The sequence below is a fragment of the Eurytemora carolleeae genome, unplaced genomic scaffold (genome assembly GCF_000591075.1).
Source record: "Eurytemora carolleeae unplaced genomic scaffold, Eaff_2.0 scaffold1393, whole genome shotgun sequence".
In the NCBI taxonomy this organism is placed as follows: Eukaryota; Metazoa; Arthropoda; class Copepoda; order Calanoida; family Temoridae; genus Eurytemora; species Eurytemora carolleeae.
The window spans coordinates 47,044-69,962 of record NW_019397279.1 but is presented as its reverse complement, the minus strand read 5'-3'; the positions used below and the strand labels follow the sequence as shown (position 1 = coordinate 69,962).

The following is a 22,919-nucleotide window of genomic DNA, read 5'->3' as shown; positions in this document are numbered from 1 at the left end:
ATGGATGAGACATTTGCGAGACAGGACATGTAAAAGAGAAAAAACTTCAATTCCGATTTTGATTAATTTACATCATCTATATATAAATTTGGCTTGTCTGTTTGTTTGTTTGTCTGTCTGTTTGTATCCAATAAACGTCAAAACGGCTGAACCGATCGGGACCAAATTTTTTGTGGGACATCTAAGGACCCCAGGGAAGGTTTATGAATGATTGAAATTTTAAAAATTTGTGTTTAAGAGGTTTTTAATTTTGTAAAAAAATTTAAATTTTTGAAAATCCGCGAATTTTTTTTTAAAAATCCGCAAAACTTTTTTCATCTTTGTTTTGAAATGTAAACAATTCGAACATGTTCCTAATTTAAATAGAAGATGGGCGCGAAGCGCCTTGAATTTCTAGTATCTATAAATTCTATTAAATTATTGTTTCGTGAAAATTCTCGAGAGTTAAGTAATTTAAACGATTTTTATTTTGAATTATTTTTTTAATCCATGCTACCGATCTAAAATTGACAGAATTAAAAAAACCTTAAAAGGTGTTACCTTTTTCTATAAAATATAAAAAGGGTTAAAAATATAAAAGTTAAAACGTGAATATATTAGAATGTTTAAAAGAAGAAACATTTAAAGAAAAATATGACTTGATAGGATTAATCGTAAAAGATGAAATCTTATTCAAAAAAGAAAAATGAATCTGAACAAAACCCCCCATTTTTCTTTCAAGGCGTACTTCCCATTCTCAAACAAGAACAGAACAAGTTTATAACTATTTTAAAAGCTGCATATATTTTGTTACTACGCATCTGCATAATCCGTACAAAATGTACAAAATGTACAAAAGGAAGAATACTAAAAATCAATTTTAAATAGAGAGACGTTTGATGAGATCTAAACTAACATAACATAACATAAATGAGATCTAAACTAATGTAACATAACATAAATGAGATCTAAACTAACATAACATAACATAAATGAGATCTAAACTAACATAACATAACATAAATGAGATCTAAACTAACATAACATAACATAAATGAGATCTAAACTAACATAACATAACATAAATGAGATCTAAACTAACATAACATAACATAAATGAGATCTAAACTAACATAACATAACATAAATGAGATCTAAACTAACATAACATAACATAAATGAGATCTAAACTAACATAACATAACATAAATGAGATCTAAACTAACATAACATAACATAAATGAGATCTAAACTAACATAACATAACATAAATAAGATCTAAACTAACATAACATAACATAAATGAGATCTAAGCTAACATAACATAACATAAATAAGATCTAAGCTAACTGCACTTTTAACCAAAACCTCTGGTTTAACGTGAAGTGATCCTTCAACTATAGATTCAAAACGCTCCTCTAAATTTTTCCTAAATTGTAATTTGTAATCACGTGATTTTCAAGAATAGAAATATAATTTCTAATTGATTTTGGAAAATCTAATATAAGAGCTAAGGGTGGGGAGGGGGGAGGATTTATACCTAGATAGACTGAAACAATTTGCATAGATATTAAATTCCAACATTGTTTTCTAGTTTGTAGATAGAAAGGTTTTGAATAAATTAATTTTGGTAAAATGAAAAGAGAAATTATATTCTCCCCAGTTGTATATCCAGCCTAACCCCTAGTAGTCAATATATTGTAATCCATCAATCAAGTATCTTGTATTCAGTATCGCAATGTAAATATAGAAAGCATTTACAACAACAAAAATCTTTGGTATAGGGTTACCCTCATTTCTCACACTACAGGTAGGACCGTAGGAGGTGCAGAAATAACAAGGGGGGATTAGCGTTTGCTTATGTTCTACTATGACGTATTAGGACAGCCTAAAAACTTGTTTTATTGTTAATTAGCTGAGTTGCCCGGCGTTGCCCGTGGAAAAAAAGATTTTGAATTTTAAAAAATCGATTTTTGAAGAAAAAGAATGTTTAAATTTTTAGCCTATGTTACTCCCCGGGCACCCATGGGTTCCATCAACAAATTTCAGTCCATTCAGTCCAGCCGTGTGGTCAGCTATAGCTTACATAAATCTAAGCGATTTTCTGTAAAACTGATTAGCTTCATGGTAAACTATCTGGTTTTCTGTAAAACTGATTAGCTTCATGGTAAACTATCTGGTTTTCTGTAAAACTAACTACGTATGTAGCTTTCTGGAAAATTAACTACATATGTAGTTTTCTGGAAAACTAACTATTTTCTTAATTAACTGGTTTCCTGGAAAACTAACATATTTCCTGTGAAAAAATAAATAGTTTTCGGGTAAACTAACTGGTTTCCTGGTAAACTTAGCGGTTTCTTAAAAAGCTGCAGACTAGCTTCATGGTTAACTAACTGGTTGGTTTCCAAGTAAACTAAGTGGCATTCTGTAAAATTGACTAGCTTCATGGAAAACTAACTGGTTAGTTTCAGTTTCCTGGTAAACTAAGTGGCTTTCTGTAAAAATGACTAGCTTCATGGTAAACTAACTGGTTAATTTCCTGGTAAACTAAGTGGCTTTCTGTAAAACTGACTAGCTTCATGGTAAACTAATTGTTATCCTGGAAAATTATCTACATAGTTTTTGAAAAACTAACTGGTTTCCTGGTAAACTAAGTGGTTTCCTGTAAAACTGACTAGTTAGTAGTTTCCTAGAAAATAAATGGTTTTCTATAAAAAGGATAGTTTTCCCGGAAAAATGACTGATTTCCTAGAAACCTAACTGTTTGTTTTATGCAAATACTTTCTAATTTCTGCCAGATAAATATTCTCACCGAGAATATGGAAAGAAAACTTTTATAACGAAATGAGGTGAACTGCATCAGTTCAGGTTTAAGGTTTTGTAGGATAAACAAAGTTTTTCATTTTTTATCGATAAATCTGTAACCCAACCCAACCCAACCCAACCTAACCCAACTCAACCCAACTCGCAAAAAAACTCTGAATGTATATTTTCATTTTTCCGGCTTTTATCATTAAGTGTTTTTCTTTGATTTAATTGATAAAAAACATCATCAATATTATTAAGAAAACACACAAGTTATTATTTTTAAGAAAACAGATAAGCAGTTAATAATAAAAATAAAACCTAAAAATTCTGCAACAATTGGTAAAAAAAAAGATTTGAGTCTTTGTCACAAACTATGTTTTTTTTTATTTTAATCCCTATTTCTTTGCAGCCCAATGTCGTAGACCTTAAATATTTCAAACTATAAATTCTGTCAGTTCAAATAATCTAAGTTTGAAATATCAAAGGATAACACCATCAGGTGGCAAATATATAGGGATTAGAAAATTTGAGTGTGTGGCAAAAACTCAATTCCTTTCATTGAAAACAAATTGTTTAAGATTCCCGTTTTCATCAATTTTCAATTAATTTTTTGCAAACTTTGCTATTGAGAGCTTAAACTAAAGCTGCAGGATTGAATAAAATCAAAGTTAAGATTTAATCTAAATTTAAAACCTTCATAAAAGAAAATTAACTTTTTTATTTAAGCTGAAATAAATAAGAGTTTAGTCCAAACCAAAAACCAATTACGAGAAATTGAGCGAAATATGGTTTTATTTTTTAACAACTATTGGGTGAAAATTTTAAATTAAATTCTAACCAACCAAATATCACAGAGTTGTATAATAATATCCAATATATTCTCTTTTTATATTCATGATACCTTCCTTTAACCAACCAAATATCACAAAGTTGTATAATAATATCCAATATATTCTCTTTTTATATTCATGATACCTTCCCTTAACCAACCAAATATCACATAGTTGTATAATAATATCCAATATATTCTCTTTTTATATTCATGATACCTTCCTTTAACCAACTTCCCCTTCCTAAAAGAGACAATCATCCTTTAAAATACTATTTTATTTTATCTGAAACAGTTTTCTTCATAAACACTTCTATTTATTCTTTGCAAAAAATGGTAAAGTAAGGAGTTGAATGTGAAAGGAAGATTTATTGTAATTCTAGATATTTTGAGTTTATTCTACCAAAATTTAATTTATAATAATTCTAAAAAATGTCAAAAGCTTACATTCTGAAACAATTACAGTGCCAGAAACAATAACACTATACCAGAAACAATTACAGTGCTAGAAACAATTACATTACCAGATACAATTACAGTGCTAGAAACAATTGCAGTACCAGAAACAATACAGAACAAGAAACAATTCAGAACCAGAAACAATACAGAACTAGAAACAATACAGAACCAGAAACAATACAGAACAAGAAACAATACAGAACAAGAAACAATTCAGAACCAGAAACAATACAGAACCAGAAACAATACAGAACTGGAAACAATACAGAACTAGAAACAATACAGAACTAGAAATAATTCAGAATTAGAAACAATACAGAACTAGAAACGATTGCAGACCAGAAATAATTACAATACCAGAAACAAAAACAGTTTTTTGATTATTTCTTTTAATAGAAGAGGTGTTCTCTTCGTTTCTTGTCAACCACATTTACAGTATTCTATCAAAAAGGAATTTGCCACAAACTCTGATATTCTAATCCGTTTATCTTTGCAACCCAATGTAAGATGTAAACCATCAAGTTGCAAAGATATGGGTATATCAAATTTGATATTGCAGCAAAGACTCAATATCCCAGTAATTCGACAATATTTTCAACTTTATGTAAAAACGATGATAGTAGAAAAAGTTCGCTTAGATATTTGAGGTTAAAAACACGTTTGTTCTGTTCTTTTTTGTTTTGTTCAGCAGCACCATGGAAGATATAACTTAAAACATAGCTTTAAAACCTATTAGGATATTGTACCTTGATTGTTGAACTGCTCTCTTGTACGCTGGTTTAAGTTGAAGAAAGTGGTTCATCTTAGCTTACGTGGTTCGACTATATATAGCTTCATTTAATCTACTTTTGCCACCAGCAAATCTACTTCCTCCTACTCCTCTACTTTCACTTCTGCTTCCAATTCTACTTCCACTTCTACTTCCACTTCCAATTCTACTTCTACTTCTTCTTCTACTTCCACTTCTACTTCCACTTCTACTTCCACTTCTACTTCTACTTCCACTTTTACTCCACTTCTATTTCTACTTCTACATCTACTTCTACTTCTACTTCTACTTCTACTTCTACTTTCACGTACTTCCTTTTCTACATCTACTTCTACTTCTACTTCTACTTCTACTTCTACTTCTACTTCAACTTCTACTTCAACTTCCACTTCCACTTCCGCTTCTACATCTACTTCTACTTCTACTTCTACTTCTACTTCTACTTCTTCTTCTACTGCTACTTCTACTTCTACTTCTATTTCTACTTCTACTTCTTCTACTTCTACTTCTATTTATACTTCTACTTCTACTTCCACCGCTTTTGCATGCAACAAAGTTTTACTTTTACAGCTGTGAATGCAGAACTGCAAATGCAATTACCTTGTTGTAACAAATAAGAGATTTGATTAAACTAGGAATGATCAGATTTCTCCACCTGTTGAAAGCAGGTTTCAAATTAAAAATTTTATTTCTTATTATTTTATTAAAAATTGACAGTTTACAAGTTATAGGAGTTCTAACATCTGATATTTAAATATAATCAATTATGTTAAAGAAAAAAAACTCTGTTTCGTCAAACAAACTTTCATTTTTTACTTTTATGAATTTCATTGCCATATATAACACGTATTGTATTGTTATTTCTATTAACTAATGCAATACAGGATTCAAGTCCTATTTAAATGTAGTTAGTGTCCTTTTATGTTCCGATTTGTGTACCGAACTATTTTAAAGTACAGGGTGTCCCACGAAACATGACAATAGGTTCAAGTCGTCTTTGGTATTTGAATTTATTTGTGACATTTAGTTTTCTATCTACTTTAACATGTATGATTCTTGAAACAATTATCACATAATTCTCCTAGCCCTGGCATTTCCAAAAAGTGGTCTGCGTTTTTTGTGCTTTCAATATTACCTGAGATATAAAGAGTTTGGTTCAGATTTCAATTTTGTTAAATAAAAGCAAAATTGTCGAAATCTGAACGAAATTGTTCATATCTCGGGCAATATTGAAAGCACAAAAAAGGCAGACCACATTTTGGAAATGGCAGGACAAGGGAAATTTTGTGATTATTATCTCTAGAAATTTACTTCTAAAATTAGGTTGACAAATAAACGCAGCAAATTAAATCCAAAAATCAAGACGACATTCAAGTCGTCCTGCATACTGTCATGTTTCGTGGGACACCCTGTAGGAACTGTGCTGTTCTTTGCATATTGTATATACAAATTTTAATTGAAAGGTGTTCCACGAAACATGACAGGTGATAAATGGTTTAGAATACCTTTCACTTTCGCAGTTTAATTAATAAAAAATCTTATACTCAAATATATTTCACTTTGAAATCCATTTCATTATGATATGACTGCCTTGAAATATTTGTTAGTATTATTTTTGGTATCAAACAACTTACAAATTATGGAAGACGACATTTTAAACTATAATCAAACTGTCAATTTTCCTGTTTATATGCAATATTATGTTGAATTGAACGTAATGTGTTTATAATTACATAGATGAAAGGTATAAGATAAAATAAGCCTATACACGTTAATGACAATTAGAAAAGCATGTATGTGATATTAAAACCGCTAGAAGAATATCAGTTTCTAAGGTTTTTAACGTCCTCTTTTCATGATTATGTATAATTATATTATATGTAATAACGTATAGTAACATATATTAACATATATAAACATAAAGTAACATATAATCACATATAATTACATACAGTAACATACAGTAACATATAATTACATATAGTAACATACAGTAATGTATAGTAACATATAATAACATATAGTAACATACAGTAATGTATAGTAACATATTATAACATATAGTAACATATAATTACGTTAGTAACATACAATAACGTATAGTAACATGTAGTAACATGTAGTAATATATAATTACATATAGTAACATACAGTAACGTATAGTAACATATAATAACATATAGTAACATATGATTACATATAGTAACATATGATTACATATAGTAACATATGATAACATATAGTAACATATATATTACTTATAGTAACATAAAATTACATATAATGTAAAAGAAGAAAGACAGTTTCTGTATTGACAATTGTTTCTTAAATTTTCTATATTCTTGTTATACAACCACACAACCAGAAGCTTACTCAAGCCACTTAAATTTAGCTGTTCAGTCTTTTTCCCAGTAAACTGTGATTTTATCACTTTATTAGACAATTTAGCAAAAGAATTTTAAAGAAACTGGATATTTAAGTTCAAGGAGAACTTGAATAAGGATATTTTCTAACCTTTCTGTTTTTAAAAATGATGAGGCCTGCAACATCTGTAACAATCTGTCTCTTCTTAAACTGTTTGCACATATAGATCTATAGATATTATCTTATGTAAAGCTATATGTGATTATTAGACGTTGTCGACATACTTCTAAGAGATCCTTGATTTTAAGCGTTGTACGCTCTGTTTACAACAGTACCTTTTAAAACATTTTTCGAGTAAAAAAGAAGAAGATATCGTCGTTTTTCCATCAAAAAAATATATTTTTTTTATCCCTTCCCTTTCTTTGTCACAAAAATAACAAGTCACTTTTACAGAGAGCTTTACTTGACAATAATACATTTTCAAATAGAAAAACAGGGTTTACCCCATCAGTTTTGATGAAACGATTGTTTACAAAAAGTAGAGTTACTTGGATCATTTTAGAATCAATGATACAGTTTACTGTGGTAAATCTAACTTTTCAGGTATAGTAAAAAGATAGTTAAAAAAAAATTCCTGGGAAAATATAATGATGTGCCAATCAATCGACCATACTTTTTAGTTTAATATAATATTTCTGTAAATAAAGTTTATTTGAATTCATCTCGCGTGGATGAAAATCAAGATCGCATGGATCCAGACACAGAACATGAATCAATAAGAGATTAAACTTATAAAGTGTTTCGTAAATAAATGATTTAATTTGATTTGATTTGATTTGATTTGATAAATCAAAACTCTTTTTACAGAACCACCGGATAGAATCAAAATAGTACTAATCTGTTCATTGATCAAGGCATTCAAATAGTTTTTTTTTCATAGTCCCTTTGATGCAGCAAAGGGGGAATTAATTGAACTAAAATATATCCCTGTATGTCTGGCAACCACATAGAAGAGACAAAATTAGTAGAACCTGAAATATAATATGAGTATCAATTATGAAGTGTGAGCAAAAATTTTATTTTTACTAAAGTCAAGTATCGGACTGAAATGTTTTTTGTTAAATTTAAATATTTTTTTAAAAATAAATGTCATAAAAAAATATGATAAGGGAAAAAATACTGATATTTCATTAATTAGCTTTACTTTTTTATCACCGAAACCTTCGTTATTTCGATTTCTCCCCCCCCCCCCAAAAAAAAACAATGTCAAAATGTGAATAATAACATTATAAACATAGTTTACTGTTTTGTTTTGGGGGGGGGGTGGGTTTACGACTATTTTGTTTAATTCCTACACGTTAATGAGCTTGAGTAGCAAAATGTAAATATTTAAAAAGAGAAAATGAAAAATAAACCTCATTAATTTCGAATTTTTAATATAATTTTTATTTTTATGTTTATTTTATTTTTTATTGTATTTTTATTAATTAATAAATAAAAAATTGCTCGCAAAGGTCCAAAATATATGCTGTTCCAAAACAAAAAGCATATCTGAATCAAAGGATAATATATCAAAACCAGAAGATTGTATCTGTTTATTCTTTATTTACCAAATTGGGTATTTGGATCTTTTTAGCTAATGGTCACTGACAAATTATTTAATGCTCATGAAGACATTAGACATCTATACAAGCAGACCGGATACAGTATCTAGATCTATACAACCAGACCGAATACAGTATTTAGGTTTATACAACCAGACCGGATACAATACAGTGTCTAGGTCTCTCAAACCAGACCGGATACAGTTTCTAGTTATATACCAGCAGACCAGATACAGTATCTAGATCTATACCAGCAGACAGGATACAGTATCTAGATCTATACAACCAGACAGGATGCAGTATCTAGATCTATGCAACCAGACCGGATACAGCAAGATACAGTATCTATCAATACCAGCAGACCGGATACAGTATCTAGATCTATACAACCAGACCGGATACAGTATCTAGATCTATACCAGCAGACCGGATACAGTTTCTATATCTATCCCAGCAGACCGGATAAAGTATCTAGATATATACCAGCATGGACCGGATAAAGTATCTAGATCTATACCAGCATGGACCGGAAAAAGTATCTAGATCTGTACCAGCAGACCGGATACAGTATCTAGATCTATACCAGCATGGACCGGGAAAAGTATCTAGATCTATACCAACATGGACCGGATAAAGTAGCTAGATCTATACCAGCATGGACCGAATAAAGTAGCTAGATCTATACCAGCATGGACCGGATAAAGTAGCTAGATCTATACCAGCATGGACCGGATAAAGTATGTACATCTGTATCTAGATTTATACCAATATACCGGAAACTGTAGAAACCGTACACTCAGATTTAATAGATTGTTTAGGACATGGATCATATCACATCAAGCTTTAAAGGATAAAACTTCCTAAAAAATCATTATCCACCATTTATTATTCTTACTAATACTCTTTTTTATGATTTCGGTTCAGGATATAAATTTTAATAGTGTACATTTTACATTGTTTCATGTGAAGTAGAAAGATAACTTCAAAAACGACGGGTTTTTTAAAACAACCTTGCATGGTTTCTGATACTTATTTGTTCTTTACCAAATCAGTATATTTTTCATTTCCCTTTTTACCCTGCATTAGGCAGCCAAAATCTAAGAGTTTCAGGTCGTCGATAAAGCCTTATTTTTACTGTATATTCAGGGTGTTTTTTTTCTTCATTTTCTCAAGAGATAGACAGAAATCTAATAAATAAGATAGAAAATCGTCTAGTATTTCTTAAAAATTTTACATTTGCTGAACTATATCAAATTAACGGATAATTTTACAAAAAGACGTTGGAACCCAGTCTTCTCTCAAAGCCCAAATAAAAAAACTCTGGACAATTAAAACTTGAATTAAATTTCATTACATTGATATAATCACCTACCACCCTACATTTAGCGAAGTAAATTAGAACAAAAGACGACATTTCACAGTTTTCTAATTCTCACTGTATATAAAGCCAAACTTACCCATAAATGTGCCAGCGGGTCCCCAGTCCGGAGATGTATCGTTAATGATAATCCTAAATATAATAAACAATAATAAAAGATATATTTGGCATGGTTAGATAATCCATGCAGAAGATCTAGTAGATATATTAGCGGATAAACGATGTATTATTACTCTAGGTTTGTCTAGGTTCACGCAGTACTTTGTTCATGGAACAGACATCAATCATGTTTAATGTATTGAAAAAGCTTTCTGTTGAACCAAACAACACACGTTATTTTATTTTTACATCCTAAAAATACAAAAGGAATTAAGACTTTGACACAAATTCTGATTTTCTGCAACCCGATGACGTAGACCTTAGAAATTTCAAACTATAAATTCTGTTTGAAATAATTCAAGTTTAAATTATGAAAGGTTTACCCCATCACATTGCAAAGATTTATAAACGAGAAAATTTGAGTTGGTGGAGAAGACTAAATTTCTTATTTTGAAATTTTTTTGGTTTCGTTTGTGGATTTCCTTTTTTTTAAAGTTGCCAGATAGCATACATACGGTTTACACAATAAACAATTCTTATAATTTGAATTTAGCATACATAGGATTTACACAATAAACAATTCTTATACTTTGCATTTTATAGCATACATACGGTTTACACAATAAACAATTCTTATACTTTGCATTTAGCATACATAGGATTTACACAATAAACAATTCTTTTACTTTGCATTACCACGTTCTTTTTCTTATAATATACATATATGCATAAAAATATTTCTACTGGTCTACATAAATCTGTCTAATTTTTCAATTACTGTCCTCCTCCCTCCATAAGATAGAGTGGTTTGGTTCTAACAAAAGTAAATATTTACGAAAAATTATTGTTTAAAATGAGAATTATGATAAATGTATGGACATATTGCCTGAATCGTACAGTATAAATGCTTAGTGTTTTTTACTTATACTAAACTTCATGTTAAGCTACCAGTAACTTTCTTTTCACTCCAATAAACCAATCCTATTTTCATCACATTACACACTCGTAAAATGGTTAAAAATTTCTAAATATTTTGCTGACAAATTCTTGTTTTTATCTTCAATACAAAACATATCTTGTTTCCCATATACTGGCATGTCAAGTTTTTGTAAAGTGTATGTACTATGTATACCAGAGATAAGAGAGTTACAGAGTACTGTACACGACCAATCAGGAGACATCTCTATTCAGGGATATTTAAGGATCCTTTGAATAGGAAATGCAAAATCTCTAAAATTAGACATTATTGATAAACGTTATGTTGTATGTTTTTAATTGGAGTATTTCTTCAAAAGTTGTAAAATTGAATGGAACAAGTGGCTGTGAGATGCCAGTCAAAAAACATTACGTAGAACAGTAGCTAGCATGGCGTGCCGGGACACTATAGGCCTGCTCAGCCTATCCAGGTAGAGTGTATGAGCAGTCTGTGTAATCTGTGATGTATACACTAGAGGGAGGTATATTTTGTACACTGTATGTACAATGAATACTCTAGAGGGAGGTATATTTTGTACAGTGTATGTACCATGTACACACTAGAGGGAGGTATATTTTGTACAGTGTATGTACTCTGAATACACTAGAGGGAGGTATATTTTGTACAGTGTATGTACTATGTATACACTACAGGGAGGTATATTTTGTACAGTGTATGTACTATGTATACACTAGAGGGAGGTATATTTTGTACAGTGGATGTACTGTGTATACACTAGAGGGAGGTATATTATGTACCATGTATGTGCTATGTATACACTAGAGGGAGGTATATTTTGTACAGTGTATGTACTATGTATACAGTAGAGGGAGGTATATTTTGTACAATGTATGTACTTTGTATACACTAGAGGGAGGTATATTTTGTACAGTGTATGTACTATGTTTACACTAGAGGGAGGTACATTTTGTACAGTGTATGTACTGTGTATACACTAGAGGGAGGTATATTTTGCAAATTCATCTTGCCCACCAAACAGTAAAATTATAAGTAACGTTGGGTATCAAAAGAACCACTTAACCGCTGAATACCGTCCATGTGTCAGTTTTTCAATATTAAAAAAAATTATTTTGTTTAAGGCTAAAAACTATTTTTTATTAACTATTTTTATTAACCCTGTTTTTTGCTTCTAATTTGCTTTATTTTTAAAGAAAACTTTTGAGCTGGTGAAAGGTGGATTTAATCATTTTTATAAAAAATGTGTCCGATATTTTTACCCTTCTGTTAGTCGTTTTCTTCAGTCGTGTTAGATTTGCATAACGCCCTAATATAAGCAACATTTTTTGTGGCCAAAAAAAGAATTTTGTCATCAGTTTTTTGTTTAAAATGAATTAAAATTGAAAACAAATTCCTTCAAAACTTTTTCAACCAAGGACTTTTAGGCAGATTTTAAAATAATTTTAACTACCCAATTTTTAGAACGTCAAAGAAATTGAGAAATTGTACTTCTCAAGAGGTTTGAAGATGTACAGAAGTATCCTATTCAAGATGGAAAGTTGGTACCAATTTATCTTAGAATGAATTCTTTTGATGCTGTCTAAATCCTGTAAACTGTAGCATAATGCCTTTTGACGCATTTAATCATTTTCCTTGATAAATCTGTTATTCTCAACTTTTGTTTAACATTTCAATGATAAATCAAGTAGTTCAAAATTTCATTGGTAAATCAGGTTGTTAAAGATTGTATAGATAAATCAGGTAGTTCAAGATTTCATTGATAAATTAGGTAGTTCAAGATTTCATTGATAAATTATAGGTAGTTCAAGATTTCATTGATAAATTAGGTAGTTCAAGATTTCATTGATAAATCAGATAGTTCAAGATTTCATAGATAAATTAGGTAGTTCAAGATTTCATTGATAAATTAGGTAGTTCAAGATTTCATTAATAAATCAGATAGTTCAAGACTTCAATGATAAATCAGGTAGTTCAAGATTTCAGTGATAAATGCAGTAATTCAGGATTTCATTGATAAATCCGGTAGTTCAAGATTTCATCGATAACTTAGATTTAGATTTCATTCATAAATCAGGTTGTTCAAGATTTCATTGATTAATTGGGTAGTTCAAGATTTCCTCGATAGATTAGGTAGTTTAAGATTTCATTCATAAATCAGGTAGTTTAAGATTTCAGTGATATATCAGGTAGTTTTTACATTTCATTGATAAATCAGGTAGTTTTTACATACAGTAATATTTACATTCAATAAATTTTAAATTCAATAAATGTGGAACTAACATCTACTTTTTTACTCTACAGAGGTTTGGTCCATCACCATCACCGAATTTTAAATAGTTTTTAAATTTCATTGATAAATCAGATAGTTTCAGATTTCATTTATAAATCAGGTAGTTCAAGATTTCATTGATAAATCCGGTAGTTCCAGATTTCATTGGTAAATCAGGACGTTATCTTTTTTAATATTTTAATATTTTTGTTAAAAAAAATATATCAATATGGTAGTCTCCATTTAAACTTGGATACTTAAGTTTTAACTGATTTTATACTTATAGTATTATTGGAATTTACTGCCAGTTTGCAGGCCATCAATATTTTAACAATTCTAGAGAAACTTATTTACGAGACGTAATGGAAAATATTGATGAATAAATTTATACAGGAATTTTTAACCGAAGGAACTGATTTCTCTCATCTAAGTTTATTTTTCTAATCCTTCTTTTAAACCCCATTTCACAGAAGTTTGATATTTTAAACTATGAATTCTTATTATTACAAAGAATGAGGTTGAAATATCAAAGATTTACTTCATTAGGTAGCAAAGATATATCGGTTTTAAGCAAGAAGAATGATTTTACAACCGACTAGTCATAGATATTGAGTCTTTTCTAATCCGTATATCTTTGCAACCAACTGGAGTAGACCCACGATATTTTAAGCTATGAATTTTGTCAGATCAACTAATATAAGTTTAATATTATCAGGGTTTCCATATATGCCTTAGAACATTTGAGTTTGTGGCAAAGACTCAATTCCTTTCTCCCACAAAAAAAAACCGTGAATTGAATTGTGAAAATATGAGGTTTTGATTTTGGTTAAATTTTAAAGAAAATAGTTAACTTTTTTTTTAAAGTAACGATTAGATGATTGTTCAGAGCAATATATCTTACTAAAACTCTCGTTCAATAATTTCCATCTTTAAAAATCGAAAAAATTTATTTCGATTAATCATATAATGAAAAGAAAAAGATTTATGTTGAGAGTGGATGGTGTAGCTTCATGGTTGCAAGTACAATGCCAAAAAACTGTTGAGTATCCTTGCATTACTATCTCTCCATCGGATTAAAAATAAATATAAAAAAAATGTTAACACAAAAAAAAATCACCCATTCAATGAATTGACAAGACCCAATTCAAAATTGCAGATAATATTTTACTATTGGTTGACAAATATTTATTTATCCGATGCACAACGGCACCCTTTCTCTGATCAAAGATAAATAAGATATCTGTAGTTTTCTAGCTGAATGAATTTTTTTTTGTGGTTTCTCATATAAAATTGACTTGTGGATTAAGGCCACAGAGACGATTAGAAAGTACCGTTCTGAATCAGTCATACCATTCTTTAAAAGAAAGGTCATGCTTGAAGTTCCATGTTCAGATCCTTTAACTACCTAGACTCCTCCTACATGCTTGATGTTACATGTTCAGTTCCTTTAATTACCTGGACTCCTCCTACATGCTTGATGTTACATGTTCAGTTCCTTTAATTACCTGGACTCCTCCCACATGCTTGAAGTTACATGTTCAGTTCCTTTAATTACCGGGACTCCTCCCACATGCTTGAAGTTACATGTTCAGTCCCTTTAATTACCTGGACTCCTCCTACATGATTGAAGTTACATGTTCAGTCCCTTTAATTACCTGGACTCCTCCTACATGATTGAAGTTACATGTTCAGTCCCTTTAATTACCTGGACTCCTCCCACATGAGATCCATGTAGAGCTCGAAGGTGATGGTTAAACTGATATCATCAATCTTCGATACTTCGAATATATAGGTCTCCACATGCACCTGGAGCGAGGTATCCGTCGGGGGAATCAAATCCTTTAATAAACAAATCTTAAAACTGGAATTTAAGAACTTAAGAATTAGTGAACATAGTCATTGTAGTTATTAAACTAATCTCGAGATTTCAAAAATGTGGTTTGCCATTTTAAATTTTTTGTCTTCAAAATTAGATTTAAAGTATTTTATCCAAAATAATTTATAGTTTGAAATAGCTAAAGTCAAGGACATCGTGTTGCAAATATACAGGGATTAGAAAATCAGAATTTGAGAAAGAACTTGTTCCTAAAATCCTAAATTGCATTTTCTCAGCTGACCTGTTGGCTTTGTTCCTTTTCTCAAGTACGATATTTCTTCCTATTTATGATGTGAAATGCCGAGTTGTTTGTGTTTTGTTCCTAAGTCTTGACCAAACGTAAGGCGCAACTAGCAATTTTGTCCAACAGGCCGACCCCCCCCCCCGCTAGTTGCGCCTCTCCAAACAAAATAAGTTAAAAATCTAGTTTTTTAGTCTTTAGCCATCAATTTTAACCCTTTTTATGTCTATTGAGTTAAAAAAAATTTTGCCTGCAGCGCGTTTTTGGTTCCTAAATTAGGATTTTTTGTACCTAACTTAATCCAGGACCCCCCTCGCTTAAATCCTGTATCCGCCCCTGATGGGACTGTTAGCGTGATTTCAAGTGTGTCCTATTCACAAAAGTAACCTTTAACCTTTACTTTCTAGTTTCTAGAGGTAGAAGTTGATTTAATATCAAATTTTTTTAAACCGAGAGAGACACAATTAACGTCAGCTGAGTTGATTTCACACTCTACACAAGTTCACACTGTACAGCTTAGTTGAGTTCACACAGTACAACTGAGTTAAGTTCACACTGTACAGGTGAGCTAAGTTCACACAGTACAACTGAGTTGAGTTCATACTGTACGCTAGCATGCACTCAACTTTTACGAGAATTCGAAAAATATTTGATATATTCACAGTCATGTCTCTGTACTCGGTGAACAATCAAAGGTTTAAAGGGTACCGTTGTAAATCGGGCATTGCCTCATTACATGGAGGGTTATTTGAAGTTACGCTTACAATCCCTTTCAGAACAAGGCTTTTTAAAATCTGAGAAGTTTAAAATTTTAAAATTCATAAAGTTTATTTTTATAATTGATACAGGCTTAAACAATTTTTAAATCCTTCGTTAACAAACGATTGATTTCACAGTTTAACACTTGGCAAACTGTTATAAAAGTAACACTGCAAACTGGGCAGACAGGAGAAGGTAATGTACGACTTTGTGACCTCGTAGCTCCTCTAGTTTTTATGGTATGTACAATTGCATGAGAAAAGCAAGTTAATTCAGTTACATACAGGGTTTCCCACGAAACATGACAATAGGAAGACGACTTGAAAGTCGTCTTTGGTATTTGAATTTATTTGTGACATTTAGTCTTCTATCTACTTTAACGTGTATGATTCTTGAAACAATTATCACATAATTCCCCTAGCCCTGGCATTTCCAAAAAGTGGTCTGCGTTTTTTGTGCTTTCAATATTACCGGAGATAAGAGTTTGGTTCAGATTTCAATTTTGTTAAATAAAAGCAAAATTGTCGAAATCTGAACGAAATTCTTCATATCTCGGGCAATATTGAAAGCACAAAAAAGGCAGACCACATTTTGGAAATGGCAGGACAAGGGAAATTTTGTGATTATTATCTCTAGAAATTTACTTCTAAAATTAGGTTGACAAATAAACGCAGCAAATTATATAAAAAATCAAGACGACATTCAAGTCGTCCTGCATACTGTCATGTTTCGTGGGACACCCTGTATTAGAAATTCAAAACATGTGAATTTCTCTCTATAGCTTTACAATAAAAGGTGTTATGATTAAAAACACAAAAAAAACTTAAATCTGACGTGGATTTTACTTTAGTTTGACGTGATAAACTCATAGCTCCTCATGGTTCATTTTACACCGAAGAATAATCTTGTTTAGATGCGTCAAAAGATTCAAAACTTACTTAATAAACTTAACTCAACTGAACTAAAAAAGAATTGAATGTAATATATTATAAATTCATCTGAACACATTTCAAAAGTAAGATAATCTTTTCTTTTTATAAGTATATATCATATGCCATGGATTTTTAAACCCAGTGATTAAGAAGATAGTATGTTATAAATTGTTTTTCTTTCTCGATATGGATGCTTTTATTATAAAAAGAAAATGTTTCAGCAACTAAAGCCAAAATGCTAACGAAAATAATATTTTTAAGATATAATAATCACTATAGATAACAGTCACGGAACAATAGGATTAATGGAATTAAGATTCATTATTTTCCCTCTCTCTGTAGTCTTCAGATCATTAACCACCTAGAGGGTGGAGGCTTATTAAGAAATGATTAATTGAAAAATAAAAATAATAAAGATATTCACTGAGATATATACTTTTAAATGGCATTGGAGTCCATGCATCGTTTTATAACATTTCATAGATATGAATATTGAAAAATTGAATAAATCAATATTGAAATCAAAAGTTGTCTTCAATATATTGATATAATCGCCTACCACAGTAAAGTGAAGCCTAAAACAAAAGGATTTTCATCGATACTTTACTTTAAAGTATTGAACCATTCCTTACCCAAAAACGAGCATAATATAGACAATATTAAAGTTTGATAGTTTATTTCTGTTCTTGTATGTTTATTGGGTCTCATTGTTAGAGAATTTAAAAAAATGCAGAAGTTTTTCTATAACCTCAGTAAAACTTTACAATTGAAGAACTTAAAGGTTTTTTTTAATTTTGATAATTTTGATAATTTATGTTATAATTTCCTATAACCAGAATATTTCATTGATTTTTTATGTGAAAGATGGATCCCATGTCAGGCTGTGGCACCCCTACTCTTGTGTTTACATTAGAGCCCAAAGACAGTACACTGCAGTACAAAAAATTCGTACACCACTGAAATAACTTTTCTTGCATTACAACCTTGACTTTACCTATAATGACAAATCAATTGAAATTACGCCCGCAGTCCGTTCAAATAGTAAAATTTGCACTTTATCTGAATGCAAATGAAGGTTCACTTGAAAACACTCTGACAGTACTTTTAAGCACATTTCAAACTTTCCGTTGCCTTTGGTACTTTCCATTTCCTTTGGTACTTTCCATTTCCTTTGGTACTTTCCATTTCCTTTGGTACTTTCCATTTCCTTTGGTACTTTCCATTGCCTTTGGTACTTTCCATTTCCTTTGGTACTTTCCATTGCCTTTGGTTTATTGAAATCTAACTTTTAACAGGGATAGTTTGCATTCAAATCTGACAGTTTTTCTCTCAGAGACATAGTCACGACTCACAATAAGGTTATTGATACAAGAATAATGATAATTTCTCCATCCTTGAATTTATAGAGGTTTAAAGGGTCGGTACCATTGTGAATCGGACATGCCACTCCTCCATTTTTGGAAGGACCCAAAAAATCCTGTTTTTATTTCTAATTTTTTCACCTTAGTGTTTCCTGCTTTTGTTATAGCATTTTGCTTATTTATCAGAAAAAGGTATTATTTAATTACATTTTGGAATAGTTGCAAAACACGTTGTATATTTTTAATGGTTCACCCTGCATTCTTACTAAAATAAAAAACTTCCTTCAAAAAATCTTTTCAAAAGTTTCAAAGAAAAGGTTTATGTGTCAGTATTATTTTACCTTATTATAGTCCGGTGGAAAGCAGAACGGATTTTCTCCCATAGCATCAGGAGTACAGACAGGGATATCTCCTGTACTCAGACCAACCAGGAGTATTAATCCTAGTCCTAGCATTCCTAAATAATATAATTAACTATGATAATTCTTGCATGTCCGAAGCACAACGGTACCTAATCATATTTTTTCGGATCATCGACGGAACTATCCGTGTGTTTATTTCTAAAATTACACTCAAATTTCCAAGAATCCTGTACAGTGTGCATCACATACTCAACACAACTTTTAGAAGATATATATTAATATTTAATTCTTTGATAATAAAACAGCTTGGAGACAAAGTGTTTAACAATAACAATCGTTTTGTGAATAAATAAGAATTAACCCTTCATCCTTAAGCAGTCAAAGGTTTGAGTACAGTTGTGAATCCGACACGGCACTTTACAAATAAGAGGTCAATTTTAAATTATGCTTACACCCCCTTTATATTATAGAAATGTTTGAATTGTATGATATATAATACATATAGTTCTATTAACGGAACAAATTACAATTTTCAATTCATTCCTAAACAATATTTGCTGAAGATTTTATTTTTAAAATAATTGATTCAGCTCACCCCAAATAAAGCATGAGACCGGACAGTGAAAAGCTTTACAGTGTGGGTATTGGTTATCCGCTAAGCTTCAAGTCTTATATTTACCATTGCAAATCTCAGGAAACAGTTTTTTTGCGAAACTCGAAATTCGCGAAATATGAATATATACTACATTTACAATACTACTAAAATATGAAAATACTAATTTACAATGCTACTGAAATATGAATATACTACATTTACAATACTACTNAGTTGAAATATGAATATATTACATTTACAATACTACTGAAATTCAAATCAATAACAATTTTACAGTTTATAGTTAATAGTTAATAGTTTATCGTTTATAGTTTATAGTTTATAGTTTATAGTTTATAGTTTATAGTTTATAGTTTATAGTTTATAGTTTATAGTTTATAGTTTATAGCTTAAAGTTTATAGTTTATATAGTTTATAACAGTAAAATAAATAATCGTTTTATTTAATTTCTAAGTGTGATGTAATAATGCAAATAGATAATCACAATTTTTCATCAAGTCTGAACCCGACTAACCAGGATTGGTTGGTCATAATTAAAGATCTATATTCAAGAACCAAAAAAATGTCTGCAGTTTTATTTTGATGTTTTGTGAATTCCCCTGTATTCTGGATTATAGGAAAACTACATATGATTATATTACCAAGTACTATTATATATACAGTTGCCAGCTATACACCCAGACACTCTACACATACAGTCTTCAAGCCAACCACTCACACAGGAAACCCATTCGAAACTTCTCTTACGTATATCTTACAGTTTAAGGAGGTTCAGACAATATAAAACTGTAATAAAAACGAAACTATGGAAAAAGGACATCGATTGATATTTTATACTTTCCAAAAGATAATTTTCAAAGGCAACTCCCTAGTCATTTATTTCCTAAACTACACTAGGAAGAGGTTTAGAAATTATAAAACACCAAAACATTAATTGGCTCAATTGCCAAAAGGTAACTCACTCTTTCGAAAAAATTATTATATTCCCAGGGACAAGTCCTAATTCCCATATTTCTCAACTTCCATAATGTAACTTCGAAGTCGCTTATTTCCAAGCATCAATTCTCAAATCACAATTCCAAGAATGGTAGTTCTTAAAATATCTTACTCTTTAAAGGTTTCAATATAAAAAAATGAAAAATGTTCCATTTGATTAAATATTTCAAAATGTTGCATATCTCAAACTTAATTTTTTATATTTGTGAACAGTTAGTTCGATTAATTTACCTACAAATTTAGAGGCCATGGGAATCATCTTTCAGATTTTGACTTTCTGGTATCAGACACCTGAAGAGGAAAAACAATGTATTTGTTTATTTGTGGAGCTATTCAGAATAAGGAAAAGTTTTGATTTTTTGACTTGAGATTCATAAAACAACCTCTGTTTCATATTTGTTTAAATTTTTTTATTTCATGAAATAAAAACTAGAAGAGCCATGAGGTCACAAAGTTGTACCCGTCCCAACAAACAAAAACCCGTGGAGAATAAAAGAATTTCTGGTGTATTTGACACAAGCAGCCCGTGAATATGCCGTGATATTCGCGTTTTGACAAGGTGAATGTCGACGATTTGATCACGGGTCTAGGACCGAATTTTTACACGGGGAAAACTTGAGTTTATTTAACGAGATGTACACGGGATTTTTAAATGAGAAAATTATTTTTCTACTATCTTATACCTAAATTACATTATTAAAACCCCGGGAAAGGGGGGGATATATATTTGACTTCTGATATATAAATATATTATAGAAACTACTGTTTAATATTAGGGCTGGGCAAAGTTACGTTAACGAAACGGAGGTTTTCGGAAATTAACGGAAAAGTCCGTTAACGAAAAAATCGTTAATTTTTAAATCAGTAACGAAACAGATTAACTGGTTTTGAAGAAAAAATTAAAGGTTAAAAACGTTAACTAAAAATCTAAAAAAGGTAATTTTCTTTATTTTCTGATTAAAATTGAATGAAATTTTTTAAATTGAAAAAATTTACGTGTTGTGATGTTTTAAAATGTCGTCTTCTGTGTTTATAAACCGTTAATGAAATTTTTTCGCTGTTAACGCCATTAATACTGTAATATACCATTAACGGCTGTAATTTTTTTTGCCTTTAAGGCCTGTAATAAACCGTTAACGATTTTTTAGTTTCTATAAGGTCAATTTCAATGGCATTCCACAATTTAGGAAACATTGCGGACGGAAAGCTTTCTTTATTTTTGTTTAAAACCCGTTCTAATTTATATGATTTTGTTCTATTCGGTTCAGCTAGAGACCCATTAACTGATAGCGCCGATTGAAGGATTCATATCTCTTATTGGATAATGAGATAGATAGAAACATAGATGTTACCGCCATGCTATTTCTATTGGTTCCGAATAGACAAAAAACGCATGACTGAACCCTGATTAGATCAGGCGCTAATGGACTCGGCATACAGGAGTGCAAGATTAAGAACTTTCACTTTTGAAAATAATGGATTTGAATGTGCCTTGAAAGTACTATTATTAACCGCTCTGATTGCCTTTTTTAGCAAGGATCTGACTTTTTGGAGTTAAGAGCTTTTAACCCCTCCCCAAGTAACAATTCCATATTCAATATGAGACAAGAGAGTTATAAACAAGTAGACAAATGTTTAATGGTAACATATTCTTCATTTGAGACAAAGCAAAGATTGAGCTAGCAATTTTATTCGAGATATGTTCAATTTGAAAATCCCAGTTTAAGAATTCGTTTAAGTCCACAAATATGAAATATTTGTTCACACAGTCATTACCCATTCTTTCAAGTATCTCATTTCCAATTGATATATTACAACTGTTGAGGTCAAAATGCATATTTCTATTTCTAAATACTATATACTTTGCTTTGGAGACATTTAGTGACAAACTATTTGCTTGAAACCATTTTGCTGCTTTTTTAGTTCAGTGTTTGCATCAAGTATTAGGCTTGCAATGTCAGGAAATGACTTTAAAAAACTAGTATCATCTGCAAAGAGGCTGATAAAAAAGATGTTGCGAGGGGCAAATCGTTTATATAAAGAAGAAACAGAAGGGGCCCTAGAACACTTCCTTGAGGAACACCACATGTTATAATTTTGCTAAATAATTTTGTTTGTATGTCTAAATCAAAACAATCAAAAGCTTTCTTTAAGTCTAGGAATATTCCAAGCGGAAATTCTGGTTTAGATTTATTAAGGTTTTCATAGATTGTTTTCATTAAATGCAATGTTAAATTTTAAAATAAGGTTAAAGTCGAGAGCT

The 22,919-nt window shown here is 30.5% G+C and overlaps 1 protein-coding gene across 1 annotated transcript in view; it reads right to left on the bottom strand.

The window, feature by feature from the left end:
- The window catches only part of LOC111713223 (gamma-aminobutyric acid receptor subunit rho-2), a 44,653-nt gene that overhangs the window by 11,357 nt on the left and 10,377 nt on the right, over positions 1-22,919 (bottom strand). Inside the window, exons 3-8 of the mRNA XM_023488047.1 lie at positions 20,888-20,947; positions 19,024-19,139; positions 15,219-15,352; positions 10,270-10,322; positions 8,196-8,239; positions 7,359-7,436 (exon numbers count right to left, since the gene is read on the bottom strand). Of these exons, the coding sequence (XP_023343815.1) occupies positions 7,359-7,436; positions 8,196-8,239; positions 10,270-10,322; positions 15,219-15,352; positions 19,024-19,139; positions 20,888-20,915 (453 nt within the window). The 5' untranslated portion in view covers positions 20,916-20,947. The remainder of the gene's footprint in view (positions 1-7,358; positions 7,437-8,195; positions 8,240-10,269; positions 10,323-15,218; positions 15,353-19,023; positions 19,140-20,887; positions 20,948-22,919) is intronic.